Here is a 14,428-nt window from a genome sequence, read left to right as displayed (position 1 = left end):
TCCTTTTTCGCACTCTGTTTTGCTTCTCCTATCACTTACTTGGTCTTCAAGTCTTTCCGTTAGTCCCCTTATGTCTCTCCTTCCGACCCTCTATCCCCCTCCCCCTTCCTTTTCCTCTCCAGAGGACGGCAACTTGCGCATGCGCATTAAGTAGAAAGCCTCGCTCTTTGTCCCCATCTGTCGTTCACACGAACTCAAATCTTTCGCGTTCGGTAGCCAATAGGATTGAAGAAATGGCGGAAAAACGATTCCGCCTCTGGAGATAAACCTTGATTGGCAAGTCAGATAACCAATCAAAAACGCCAGTTTGTGCCCCTTGGGAGGTACCGAGCTCCGTCGTCTCGTTTCCGGCGGTCGCGCGCTCTTTTCTCGGGACGGTAGAGGCCGTGTAGCGTCGCCGTTACTCTGAGGAGAGAACAGTCGGTAGCGGGTGAGTTTTGGGACGACATAGTTCATGTTTGAGGGGGGAGTAGGATTTTTTGCGACAAGAGGCTAGGGCGAGGCTAGCTTTGGAGGGAGGTTGGGCGTTCGTTCTAAGGCCCCTTGAGGCCTTGTCCCCGCCGCCCACACGGCCTCCTCAGCCCACCCGCAGGGGCCCATCGCTCTCAGCTCGCCTTGCTTTCTGCTTTAACCTGACTCCCTTGCCTTTCCCGCCCGGTTTCTTTGTGCGACTCATCATCGATTCTGATCCCTGTCAGTAAGTTCCTCGGCCCTTTAGCCGCCCTGGGCCTGAGGGTGTGGGGTCTATTATCCGAGAGCCTTGAAGTCGCGGCTGGAGGAGGAGGCGCTTTGTCGGCGCTCCTCCTCTCAGCTTCGCGAGGCCATTAATTCAGAATGAAAAATGGGTCGTCCCCCACGTCCCCCGAGCGATGTTTCTTTGTCAAAACTCTTAAGCTGGGAAGTTCATCTGCTAGTCCAGACCCTGCAGCTTCCCTGGCCACGTTCCTGTATGCTTTTTTCTTTTTTTAAGTCGTGTTGCCTAGCTACTCGACCCATTTACAGCAACACTTTTTAAAATGGAAATCAATTTTATGAGTTTCCTATTGGCTATTTTGCACTAGGGAAAACGATTGTCAACTGAAACCTTCGTGTTCTTAACAGAAGTTGAGGTTAGAGATGACTTGGTGGCACTTTGCTCTCTTCAGCGGAAGTTGAGGTAGATGTTGGGGGTTAGGGTTGCCAGATAAAATACAGGACGCCCCGTTAAATTTGGATTTCACATAGACAGCAAATTAAAGTCTGAAATCAAATTTAACTGTATGTTGTATATTTTTATTTGATACATCTGGCAACTTTTCTGCCGGGCACTGGCTAGATTTATACTGTGTCTTTGTCCTACTTCCTTGTTACTAAATGAAAGGTCCTAAGAAACAACTGACTGTATTAGTGCATTCTGCAGCTTTCAGGCAGGTCCATATCCATGCAGCCATCTAGGTCGGTAAATTTTTACCAGATTTCCACTCAAAAAGTTACCTCTTTTCCTGAAGATTGATTTTAAATATGTGTGATCTAGTGCTTGGTCTTGTACCTAAACCACATTTGTGAAATTGTACTATGTCCAATAGCCCCAATCTTTCTAAACCAGCAGTACATATTTTCTTTCAAGAAAAGTTCTTTATCAGTGTTAGTCTTTGGGACAGGTAAATAGGCAAATCTTTGATGCTGATCTTTGTGCTTAGTTCTCAGAGGCCCAATGGTTAGGGGACAGTGAATTTATTGCTCAGTAGAGATTTCTGCACAAAATTCCAAATTATACTGGTGGTCATCATCAGAAATGAGTGATAGGGACAATACTTACTACTTGCTACTTTGTGGGCACTGTTTTAAGTGATTTATACAATATTATTTCGTCTTCCCCATTGAATGGCTTCTTGGGAAAGAGTAAACTGTAAAGAAAGATTGTAAATATTAGCATTGTGGAGACATTTATTCAAAAACAAAGGTATACAATTCGGTTGTATTATGGCACCAACTGAATGTAGAAATATCGATAGTGGTTGCCAGCAGTAACAAGTGCTGTGTACATGATCTCGGTGCTTAGGATAACTAGCCCTGTGAAGTGCTGTTGTTACCTCCTCCTTACAAATGAGGAAACGGAGGTTCAGAAGTTAGGTGACATGTCTAGTCGGTTTGTGGACTCTAAACTTTGAAATCAAGATGAGTTTGATTAATAAACTGGTAGCATAGTGATGAGAATGAGCTTTAGAGTTAAATAGATTGTGAGTTCCACTCCTTGCTCCATCACATTTGGGTAACTTTAGATAGGCATCAGTTTTCTTATTCAGGAGAATAATAGTTTTGAGCACAAAATGAGATAATGCAGACTTAGCACAGTGCCTGGCATATAATGGTTGGTAAATATCTGATATTATCATCTTAACTACCAGGCTACACTTTCTAAAACCAAAAATAACCTCCCCTGGTTATCTTACATGGTTTAGAATATCCTAGCACTTTTTCTTCAAGGAGGTAGATCATTTATACTAAGAAGTTGTAGAATGCCTTTTTGAAAAGGAGTGGTGAAGTTTGGTTAAAATGTAAATACAGAATTTTTAATACTTAATTTTGAGTGACTCTCTGAGGATTTTTATTAAGGTGTAAATATAAGTTGTGGATCCCTGAATGGGATGGAAGATACTGAGGCTGGGACCACTGACTCCTAAATTAAAAGCTGAAGGGAAAAAAAAGGTTCCTTGGATTCTAGCCAGGAATAAAAAAGTAAGAAGACCTAGTTAGAGAAATGGCTGTGAAGATAGCTCAAGTTTCTGCTGTAGGCCAATTTGGAGTCAGAAGGGAGGTGTTTTAATAGCTGGGACTCAAATAGTTAAAGATCTGATACTAATGCCAACCTAACCCCATCTACAACTGTTGCTAGGGAAGACTTCATAAATTTTGTGTTTTAATTTCCTATCTTTATGTCTTATTTTTAGAAACATTATTTCCTTTTTTTTAGAGGAAAAAATGCTGCACTATGTGGTAAGAGTAACAAAGATTTGAAAATTCTAATTTTAAGAATTTATTATAAGGGAATAACTAAAGAAGCTTTAAGCAAGAAGAGATTATTTACTGCAGCATGCTGACAGGAAAAAGTTGAAAACAACCTAAATGTCTCGTACTAGGGAGTAGTTTAGTAAATTAGTATATATCCACATGGACTTGTGTAGCTGTTAAAAATTATAATTATGTTGACATAGAAGTGAGGAAAAACTGAATATAGAATGGTGCATTATAACTGCATTATATTAAAATGATATTGTATGTTTTGGAAGGTAAATAAGTAAAAATGTAAACTGTGGGAGGAATATTTACACGTGATGTGCCCAAGATTTAGCTATGAACATTGTTTATAAATAATGGTGAAAAAAATAGGAACAACCCAAGTGTCCAACACAGTAGGTGCTTGGTTGATAGCTGAACACTGTGTCCATTAAAATTAAACGTAGAAGAAAAAATTAAAGTAGAAGATGGAGTGCCATAAAAGCTCTTCATCATGTAATAAAGTAGAAAAGGCAGGTTGCAAAATAGTCTTTATAATATTTCATTTAGAGCACATGCAAATAAATGACTGGAAGGGTAAATGTTAACTATTTTCTGGAGGTGGGTCTTTGGATTTTTATTTACCTTTTTTATTTCTAAGTTTTCTATGTTAAAGATGTATTTTGTAATAGGTACCTTATTAATGAGAAACATAAGGTTGATGGAATGATATAAATAAGATTCAAGTCTTGGCTTCTAGTGAGGCTTACCTCAGCTGTTTAAAGTTGCAGTCTTAGCCCTTTCGCTCCTTATCCACTTTGCTTCCCCCCCCTCCCCATTTTTCTTTATTTTCCATTAGTGCTTACCTCTTATTAAGTACTATATAATTTAATTATGTGTGTTTTTGTCTTAACTGGAAGGTAAGCACAGTTGAAGGCAAGAGTCTGCTTTTGTTCATTGATGCATCCCAAGCACCTATAATAGTACCTGACAGATAGTAAGCATTCAGTGAATATTTGTTGGGTGGATTCGTTTTTTTAAAAAGGTAAAAAATGATCAATAGACTATAAACAGGGCAGTTTTCATTTTTACCTGTCTTCTGTTTCTAGTCTACATTATGTATTTTGGAGGGGGGAAAATCCTTTTCCTCTTAAACTTTTCCCTTTTAAAACTTAAACATTTTTCTTTTTAAAAAAAGATTTTATTTGAGAGAGAGAGCACGCTCATGCTTGGTGTGAACATGGGTCAAGAGAGGGGCAAAGGGAGAGGGAGAAGCAGACTCCTGCTGAGCAAGGAGCTCCTCTCCCCAGGACCCTGGGATCATAACCTAAGCCAAAGGCAGACACATAGCCAACTGAGCCACCCACGTGCCCCAAAACATCAAACATTTTTCACATTTACATAGTCTTCATAATTTATAATGCTGTGTAACACTCCACTGAATACCATACCATAATTTATTTAAAAATCTTACCTCTAATTTTGGGTATTTTAAGTCATTTTTTAAAAGATTTTATTTATTTATTCATGAGAGACACAGAGAGAGGCAGAGACACTGGTTAGAGGGAGAAACAGGCTCCTCACAAGGAGCCCAATGTGGGATTTGATCCCAGACCCCGGGATCATGCCCTGAGCCGAAGGCAGAGGCTCAACCACTGAGCCACCTAGGCGTTCCTTAAGTCATTATTTTATTACCATAAAGGTCATCACAGTGACTATTTCATGGATGTGGTTTTTAAATTAAAAAAAAATTTTTTTTTTGAGGGGAAGGGAGGGGAGAGGGAGAGTGAAAATCCTATGCAGGCGAACTTGACAACTTGATCTCAACCCTGAGATCGTGACCTGAGCCAAAATAGAGTCAGATGCTTGGGGAGCCTGGGTAGCTCAGTTGGTTAAGCATTTCTAAACTCTGCATTGGGCTTCCTGCTCAGTGGGGAGTCTGCTTCTTCCTCTGCTCCTTCCCTCCTGCAAAGGCTCTCTCTCTTTTTATTTTATTTTTTAAAATATTTTATTTATTCATAAGAGACAGAGAGGGGCAGAGACATAGGCAGAGGGAGAAGCAGTCTCCATCCCTGGACTCCAGGATCATGACCTGAGGAGATGCTCAACCACTGAGCCACCCAGCCATTCCTCTCTCACTCTCCAATCTTTTTCTAAAAAAGTCAGATGCTGGGCAGCCCTGGTGGCTCAGTGGTTTAGCGCCTCCTTTTGGCCCAGGGTGTGATCCAGGAGACCTGGGATCAAGATTAAGGACCCACGTTGGGCTCCCTGCATGGGGCCTACTTCTCCCTCTGCCTGTGTCTCTGCCACTCTGTGTGTCTCTCATGAGCAAATAAATAAAATCTTTTTAAAAAGTCAGATGCTTAACCTATTGAGCCACCCAGGCACCCCCAAAATTATAATCTTATGGTTAATTTCTAGGGGTAGAATTTCCTGAATTACAGAATATGAACATTTTGATAGCTCTTGTTATTACTTGTCTTATGAAACAGTTTGGATATAGAATTTGATATTTATGTTGTTTTTAGTTTGGGAGGGATATGATATGAAATGTGTTGGGAAAGCTTTTATATACATAAAAGTATTTTCATATACCCATCATCCAGAATCAATAGTTCCCAAGCCATTGTTGCATTTTCTTTGTTTAAGAAACCAGTTTTCTGTATTTTAGAGAATCCTAATGTTAATAAGTATTCATAAAAAAGTTCTTCTCTGCATTTTCCTTCAGCTAAATTCTGACTAGAACGTCTTACTTTTAGGGGAAAGGATTTAGAATTGGCTTTGCCCTTTTATTAGTGGAGAACTCTTCTTAAATGAGGAAGATGGTCCTCAACTTGTTAACCAGATCAATTAGAAAATTTCCATTTTAAAGCCATCAATTTTTGAATTCACTCTGGATTGTACCAGTTTTCATTTTGTTTTCTTTTAACCTTATGTTGATTTTAGATGTGGTTTAACATGATTGCATATTCATCTTTTTTAATTTGATGCTCTAATTGCTTTTGTAGTCATTTATCTTTGTTGTGATTAATAACAGTATTTACTAAGTGCTTGCTATAGTTCAGTACTGAACTAGTGTTTTCACATATTTACGAGCCCTCTTAGCCATCTTGAGAGGTAGGTATTTTTATTATCCCCTTTATAACAGCTTAAATTTGTGCAGGAATGATTTACTAAGTAGTATTTAGCTAGTGAGTGAGTACTAGGACCGTGCTTCAAATCTAAGTATGTCTAACTCCATGGCCCATAGTTTTTCTGCTATTTGTTCCACAGTATCTCCTGTAGGCTAGGACTGCAAAGTGCCAAAGAACAAGATTTAATAGTCCTTGTCTTTGTGATAAGTAGAATCTATTTCCCTTGTTGTTTTAACATTATGATAGGGCTAATTTTTAGGGGGTAGCTTCTTTGGGAAAAATAGTTTCCAATTAATGTATATAATTCGTGAACTGGAAGTTTCTTAAAGTTATTCCCATGCAAGCTGTTCTCATTTAGTACTTGTCTGGTTTCTGTGTGCAACATAACTGCTGTCTGGTTGTTTTTAGGTTTTTGAATGGTATTGCTTTGCCATACTTGTTCAAAATAACCAGTTGTTTGAATCTGCAAAAGCCAGGATATCAGAAATGATAGTAACATATAAAAAATCATCAGAAGGTGAGTGATTAGCTCTAAATGTATTGACAGTTAACATTTTTCTTTTAGAGTGCAAAAATGCAGAGCAATAAAACCTTTAACTTGGAGAAGCAAAACCATACTCCAAGGAAGCATCATCAGCATCACCACCAGCAGCACCACCAGCAGCAACAGCAGCAGCCACCACCGCCACCAATACCTGCAAATGGGCAACAAGCCAGCAGCCAAAGTGAGTATAGGTTTGTAAGGGGGGTACATATGATTCCCGCTTGGGAAAGGTTTCTTGGTTTTTAGATTAGTCTCTTGGGGTTATAAAGGAATAAGCCTTGGGCACACTTTTTTCTCTTTTTCCCCCCTCTATTTACTTCTTAATACTTAGGATAGAAAAAGGGTGATTCACTGAAACAAGAAGCAGACATGTTGGGTGGCAGACGTATAAGTTGCTGTGCTATGTTGGCATATTCTGCTAAACAGATGTCTGTGTGTGTTGCCTCAGAGCTTGGTTCTTAGAGGTAATCATCAGATGACTGATAGAAAATATAGAAGAAGTCTGGTACTGAGTTATACTTTCAGCCTGGGGTTTGTGCCAACCCATTTTTAATCAGAGTAAACATTTTTTAAAAGCAGGTTCTATTCACTCAGCAAACTTTGAGCACCTGTTGTGTGCATCTAAAACTAGAACCAACCTCAACTCTCTTTTCTTTCCAGAGATCCCTACAAAGAATTCTGCTTCCTAACTCATTTCCTTTCATTTCATTAACCCAAGCGTGAAAGGATGGGAACTGTTAAGGTTATGAAGATTGGTGAGAGATTAGGAAAATGGAGCAGTTATGTTTCAAATTTTAAAAATTTATGTCTTCTGACATAAGCCTCCTTGACCTGATTGATTTTCTCTTTGACTGATACATTCTGTATTGTCTTTCTGTCTCTGACCTAGACCAGGTGGCTCCTGGCCCATAGTAGAGCTATTGAGAAGTACTCCCAGATGTCTGTATTGCTTTCATCTTAAATGCATACACTTTAGGGTGCAATTTACTGATAAGCGGTTAGTGGATATTGCATTGGGAAATGGTATTTGACTTCTCTACAGCAATTCGGTTTCATAATCTAGCGGCAGTGGTAGCTCTTTGAGAATATGACTGTAGATCTCTTTGCCCCATTTTTTGAGTGACTGTGTGTATTTTCTCAGATGAAGGCTTGACTATTGACCTGAAGAATTTTAGGAAACCAGGAGAGAAGACCTTCACCCAACGTAGCCGGCTCTTTGTGGGCAATCTTCCTCCTGATATCACTGAAGAGGAGATGAGGAAACTATTTGAGAAATATGGGAAAGCAGGCGAAGTCTTCATTCATAAGGATAAGGGCTTTGGCTTTATCCGCTTGGTGAGCAACCTTGGGCTTTTAAAGTATGTGCTCTGAAAGATGGGGAAGTTGGGGAATGATAGATATGGAAAATTAGGCAGTGGAAATAATTCTCAGGTGGTTTGTTAAATGTGTAATAACTGTAGTTGGTAGAACAGGACAGAAAACAGGCTTTATTTTTATTTATCCTTACAGGTTTATGTTTTGTTTCAGGGACAGCATAGGTTTATTTGTCTAAGGCAAAGAGACTGAAATATGTCCTTTAGAACTTTTGTTTTAAATGGTTAATTTCAAACATACAGAGGTAGAATAGTATAATTAATCTTTATATGCTCAGTGCCCAGCTTCAATGATTATCAACTCTATTTTATCTTAGTAATGATTAAGGTTTATATAATTTATTTCCAAAGTTCACCCATGTATTATCTCACGACTAAAACCACGAGGAGACAGTTTTATTTGTATCTATTTTTGAAATTTTTTTGAAGTTGTGCTAAAATAACGCATAAAATTAAATTTATTATCTAACCACTTTTTAACAATCTGATTTGGTTAGGAAATGTGTTAAGTGTGTATGAGGGAGGAACTTTTCTAGGCATTATCTGCATAAACAAGGAACATAATGTGTTAGCAAGTTTACTAGATGTGGTGGTCAGAACTAGTTTTCATTCCAGACCTACCACTAATTCAAGAGTCCATGGGCGAGTCATTTTTTTCTGGGGCTCACTTTAATATGAGAGGGTCTGTGCTTCTAAAGAGGTCTTGTGGAGGGTGTACATGATTCTCATTAAACTTGTATGTAGCTAGCTGAAATTAAAATATGCTAGCTGCTGTATTATAAAGGTAGGTTTTAGGCTGGTCATTGTCACAATGATCTGTCTGTCACTGCTTGGGAGGATAACCTGTGATACTGATGACCATGTAAGTGGTATTAACTTCTGTAATTTCCAATTGATTTATTGCAGGGCTGTCAGCAATTAGACTATCCAAGAGAGTTATCTGAAACATGTAATTTCTATTTCAGTACTATTAAGGTTTCTTTGTATGTGTGTTGTCGGGGTTTTTGGTGGGGAGATTTTGTATTGGGCTATGCTACTTTAGGCTCTTGATGGTTGTGCATGTGGTCTTTGTCAAACTTGAGTTATTCTAACTTTGCTTTGCTTTCTAGGAAACACGAACCTTAGCGGAGATTGCCAAAGTAGAATTGGACAACATGCCACTTCGTGGAAAGCAGCTGCGTGTGCGTTTTGCCTGCCATAGTGCATCCCTTACAGTCCGAAACCTTCCTCAGTATGTTTCCAATGAACTGCTGGAGGAAGCTTTTTCCGTGTTTGGCCAGGTGGAGAGGGCTGTAGTCATCGTGGATGATCGAGGAAGGCCCTCAGGAAAAGGCATTGTTGAATTCTCAGGGAAGCCAGCTGCTCGGAAAGCTCTGGACAGGTGCAGTGAAGGCTCTTTCCTGCTAACCACGTAAGTGAAGGGTCACTTTTAGAAATAGATCTTAGGTTGCTATTTCCATCGGTGGTGTGGGGAGGTAGCCTTTAGGAAACATGTTCTTGTGTTCACTTAAAGACTTTGGATATTAATTCAGCTTAGTAGGGTTTTCAGCGTAATCTTAAATTAATGGACATAGTATGAGGATTAAGAAATAAATCAGTCTTTCAGTAGGTTGTCTTTTAATCAGTGTTAAATCTCCACTTCCTTTGAAGTGTTAGAACTCTGAAAAGTTGTTTTGAGTATGCAGCATCCCGTTTACTTCGAGTCATTGTGTGGAGTTCTATAGATACTGGATATTTAAACTAAGTATTCTATCTACTTACTTTGAACACCTTTATGGCTGATCTAAAGCCTCACTCCATCCTATCAACCCCAGATTCCACATAATGCCACTAAAAGAACTTGGTTACTTGGGGCTGGGTGTAAAAACTCCTTCAGAAATATGTTTAATTGTCTTGCCTGACCTCTAACTACTTTACCATGCCAGTGGCAGATGTAGAGAGGAAGCCTGGTAGGGCTATAATTAACACTAAGCTTTTTTCTTCCAGATTTCCTCGGCCTGTGACTGTGGAGCCCATGGACCAGTTGGATGATGAAGAGGGACTTCCAGAGAAACTGGTTATAAAGAATCAGCAATTTCACAAGTATGTGGTCCTGAGAGGTTCCCTGCCAGGTGTTTGTCTATTTTTAAGGAAGCTTGTAAAGGGATATGTAAAAGATTCAAGTCTTTGTTATAGGTATTCACTCTCAGCCATAATGTTGGCCCTTAGGAGGAATGCGGTGCTTAGTTGGGGGATCATGGACAGAGTTTTAATAACCCAGGAACCTGGGATCCCTGGGTGGCGCAGCGGTTTGGCGCCTGTCTTTGGCCCGGGGCGCGATCCTGGAGACCCAGGATCGAATCCCACATCGGGCTCCCGGTGCATGGAGCCTGCTTCTCCCTCTGCCTGTGTCTCTGCCTCTCTCTCTCTCTCTCTCTCTCTCTCTCTCTCTGTGACTATCATAAGTAAATTAAAAAAAATAACCCAGGAACCTTGTCTATAGGGAGCGAGAGCAGCCACCCCGATTTGCACAGCCTGGCTCCTTTGAGTATGAGTATGCCATGCGCTGGAAGGCACTGATTGAGATGGAGAAGCAGCAGCAGGACCAAGTGGACCGCAACATCAAGGAAGCTCGTGAGAAGCTGGAGATGGAGATGGAGGCTGCTCGCCATGAGCACCAGGTCATGCTAATGAGACAGGGTGAGTGTACGCTTATAGGTCTTAAATCTAGAACAAGAACAAAATGACTTTTCAGCAATTTTTAGTATCGATTGGTAGAGAAATGCCTAAACCTCTGCTTTTATACTGAAATATTTTGTTGATCTCAGTAGGCAGGTAAGCTTGGAGATGTGGCAGAGAATACTGACTTGTGGAGAAGGAAATAGTAGGCTTGACTTCATTTTTGGAATCTGGATAGCTCAGATGGCCACTCAGGGATTATATATCCCCTTTGCTTTCTGGATCTGTATTTATGGAAAATAATTGGATCTATATGAGGAGAATGAAGAGTACTGTGAATCAGTCCATTGTTGTTCTAGATTTGATGAGGCGTCAAGAAGAACTTAGGAGGATGGAAGAGCTGCATAACCAAGAAGTGCAAAAACGAAAGCAACTGGAGCTCAGGTAACTAACTCTCAAACCTTTTTCTCTGACAACTCTTAAAGGTGATGTCTCACTCCTGTTTCCTACTACCATGCTACCTCATGCATTTGTAAATTCTTACTGGCCACTTCTCAGGTTCTCCCTTAGGGTGGGAAATGTTTCAGCTGCCCATGGGTCCTAGGAGTTGCCCAGAGCTGCACTAAAGGGAAAGCAGCTGAGTGCTGGTGTCCTGAGCCTCCTTTTCAATAGAACTCCCCTCCCCACCCACCAAGAACACCTTTGGGTTGCTTTAGGGCTGAGCATGTTTCTTAGCTGTGACCGTTTTCAGTAGGCTGTTGATCTCCCCCATTAAGATAATCTGCTCAAGTTCTGGAATATCTCTGTTAAATACCTTGGTGACTCTCTAGGCAAGAGGAGGAGCGCAGGCGCCGAGAGGAAGAGATGCGGCGGCAACAGGAAGAAATGATGCGGCGACAGCAGGAAGGATTCAAGGGAACATTCCCTGATGCGGTATATCTCCCATGTGCCCATGATGTATCAGGCCAGCCATGATATGACAAACCCACCATGAGTTGTCCACTAGGACTATAAAACAAACCAGGTTATGACCAGTTTTTGCATTCTGTGAAACTCCATTTAGAAAGAAGAATTCATAGGAAGGAAAGGTAAGGTTCGAAGAGTTCTTGCCTCACAGGCAATTCAGGATGAAGGGCTGGGACCAATGTATACTATTTAGATTCAGTCATTGCACAAAGATAAAATCCAGTCCTATAGCAGCCCTAACTGGTTTTCTGATGTCCTTGGAGTTACACAGATTGAGGGCCCAGAAGAAATCAACTGTCTCTCCCCTTGTCTTTTACTCACTCTGTTCCTAATAGGAGACTCTGAGTTATGTCTTTCTAGCTCTAACCTTGCACAACTAGCAAGGAGATGTTGGTTTTCCTCAGCTTGATCTCATTGTATTTGGAATGTGTTCTCACTCTGTTTGCTTCCCTTAGTGTGTGGTTCTCAATGTATTGTGAATGGTAGAATGTAGTGCTGTCTTGGACTGTCTTGAGTATTTCTTATTTTTCAGAGAGAACAGGAGATACGGATGGGGCAGATGGCTATGGGAGGTAAGAATTTAGGGGGTTAATGGTTCTGATTTCCTTTTTCTGTATCATTTCTGGTGAACTATGTACCTTCTCAGATACAGTCCAAATTTAAGGGGCTGACATTTCTGGGAGCGTTTTTTTGGGGCGTGGGGGAGAGTAACAAGCATCCTTAGCTCAGAGGTCTTGTTGAATTGTTTTGCACAGAGGCTGATAATCTCTGTCTCTTGTACTGATCACACTACTCTGCTTTAGGTGCTATGGGCATAAACAATAGAGGTGCCATGCCCCCTGCTCCAGTGCCAGCTGGTACCCCAGCTCCTCCAGGACCTGCCACTATGATGCCAGATGGAACCTTGGGATTGGTAATAAACTGCAAAGATTTTACAGTAATTCTAAATGGTGATAGGAGAGAGGACTTTACTCTCACAGTCCTTTTTTTGCCTGCCACAATTTTGCTACAGATAATCAGTTCTTAGGACCATTGTTTTCCATTAAGGTCTTGATTTTTGTTTGAATTTTGAACAAACCCAACCTCAAACTATACTTTGTCTAGGAGTTACGTTAATGCCTTTGACTGGTCTACCAGGGGGTTTTCTTTTTTTTATTCTTTTTCTTTTTGGAAGGAAGGCAAAGAAGGTTAGGTATAATCACATAAAATAGAAAAGAATCCAAACGATTTTATGGCTCATACAAATCAGAGTTACAGTTCCTAGTGTCAGAATTTTAAAACTTGGTGTGCTTAAGGTTGTTGAAGAGTGCTGGCTTGTCCTTGTCCATATAGACTTAGTTCAGGAAAAAGGACTTAGGTAGAACTTACTCAACCTGGGAATTTCCTATGTAAATTAAACATTTATATAGTAAAAGTTTAATCAATAGGAATAGGGATAAAAAAGGTGGGACAGTTGGGTGGGTCTGTAATTCTGACAGATAGCCACCTATTCAGGGATATCCACTAGAACTCTATAAACAGGCTTAGTCACCCTTAGCACATCAAAGGCTTTGAATAGTTGGGGTGGAAATGGCCTCTAGGGGAGGGATTAGGAATGGGTGGGAAGCTTGGGACTAGGTTTTATTGTAACATTGCTCTTTTTCTCTTTAAGACCCCACCAACAACTGAACGCTTTGGCCAGGCTGCTACAATGGAAGGAATTGGGGCAATTGGTGGAACCCCTCCTGCATTCAACCGTGCAGCTCCTGGAGCTGAATTTGCTCCAAACAAACGTCGCCGATACTAATAAAAATTTCAATGTCTAGTTTCCCAAAAACCCTTAAAAGCAGGACCCTTTTTGGACTAGCCAGAATTCTGCCCTGGAAAAGTGTTAGGGATTCCTCCCAATAGTTAGGTCATCCTTGCCTGTACTACTTTGAGGGAGTTTACTGGAGGCTGAAGGCAAGGGAGGGGCGATATTTAACAAATCAGTTCTGTGTGGTATATCGTTTAATTGATTCTGTGTGGTGCATTCCTGAAGTCTCATGTGATTGTTGAGGGTCTTGGGGGGGGGTGGAACCATGGCAAAATGGATCCAGTTAGAGCCCCCATTAATCTTGATCATTCCATTCTTGTCCATCCTGTTCTTTTTGCTTTCTCATTCTTATATCCTCCAACCCCATAGACACTGCCACATACACCACAAAAACAAACCTCCCCCATGACCTTAGCCCCATTCCATTCACTCACAGGTGGGAATTCAGGCAAATGTCCACAGAGGTCACAGACAACATACATATGATTCTGTTATATACAGTATATTACCCCTTCATGTCCTAAGGAAGACCTTTCTCTTAGAGATTTTCATTTTAGTGTATCTTTAAAAAATCTTGTGTTAAGTTGCCTCCATCTTTTTTCTGGGTAAGAACAACCCAGGAATGGCCCTTTTATGTCTATGATGCTGTTCACAGCTTTTGATAGGCTTAGTACAATCTTGGGAACAGGGTTGCTGTATGCTGAAGGTCAGACAGTAGCTCTTAGCCTTGCCTATCTTAGGTAGTTATGCTGTGCATTTTTTTTATTGGTGTACCATGTTTGATTTGTCCCTGATAACCTTTGGAGTTTTTCTGAGAAATGGAGCAGTAATGCAGCATCAACTTATTAAAATACGTTTTAAGCCTTTTAATTTTCTGTGCTATTTTTGAAAGGGAATGGAGGGAGGGGAGTTGTGTCTCCAGATAAGCATAGGTTCTATAAAGATAATCCTTTATTTTGCTCAAAAGTATGAATCCTCGATT

General features: G+C 40.5%; 1 protein-coding gene across 1 annotated transcript; it reads left to right on the top strand.

The window, feature by feature from the left end:
* The first annotated feature begins 334 nt into the window (after positions 1-334).
* Positions 335-14,308, top strand: NONO (non-POU domain containing octamer binding). Its single transcript, XM_055337582.1, has 11 exons — positions 335-430; positions 6,676-6,835; positions 7,796-7,989; positions 9,137-9,438; positions 10,014-10,109; positions 10,510-10,706; positions 11,045-11,129; positions 11,516-11,618; positions 12,184-12,223; positions 12,455-12,564; positions 13,303-14,308. Exons 2-11 carry the CDS (start codon positions 6,685-6,687, stop codon positions 13,435-13,437), a joined length of 1,413 nt encoding a protein of 470 aa, XP_055193557.1. The 5' UTR covers positions 335-430; positions 6,676-6,684; the 3' UTR covers positions 13,438-14,308.
* The last annotated feature ends 120 nt before the right edge of the window (positions 14,309-14,428 follow it).

The sequence above is a fragment of the Nyctereutes procyonoides genome, unplaced genomic scaffold (genome assembly GCF_905146905.1).
Source record: "Nyctereutes procyonoides isolate TBG_1078 unplaced genomic scaffold, NYPRO_anot_genome, whole genome shotgun sequence".
NCBI classification, from domain to species: Eukaryota; Metazoa; Chordata; class Mammalia; order Carnivora; family Canidae; genus Nyctereutes; species Nyctereutes procyonoides.
Note: the sequence above shows the minus strand (reverse complement) of the source record. Positions and strands in the feature narration are given on the sequence as shown.

Bases quoted from the DNA above. Each gene is read 5' to 3' on its own strand.
- NONO (XM_055337582.1), top strand. From the start codon at position 6,685: ATGCAGAGCAATAAAACCTTTAACTTGGAGAAGCAAAACCATACTCCA. The intron at 10,110-10,509 runs GTATGTGGTCCT...CCTTGTCTATAG, and splicing joins AAGAATCAGCAATTTCACAA to GGAGCGAGAGCAGCCACCCC. The intron at 11,130-11,515 runs GTAACTAACTCT...GTGACTCTCTAG, and splicing joins CGAAAGCAACTGGAGCTCAG to GCAAGAGGAGGAGCGCAGGC.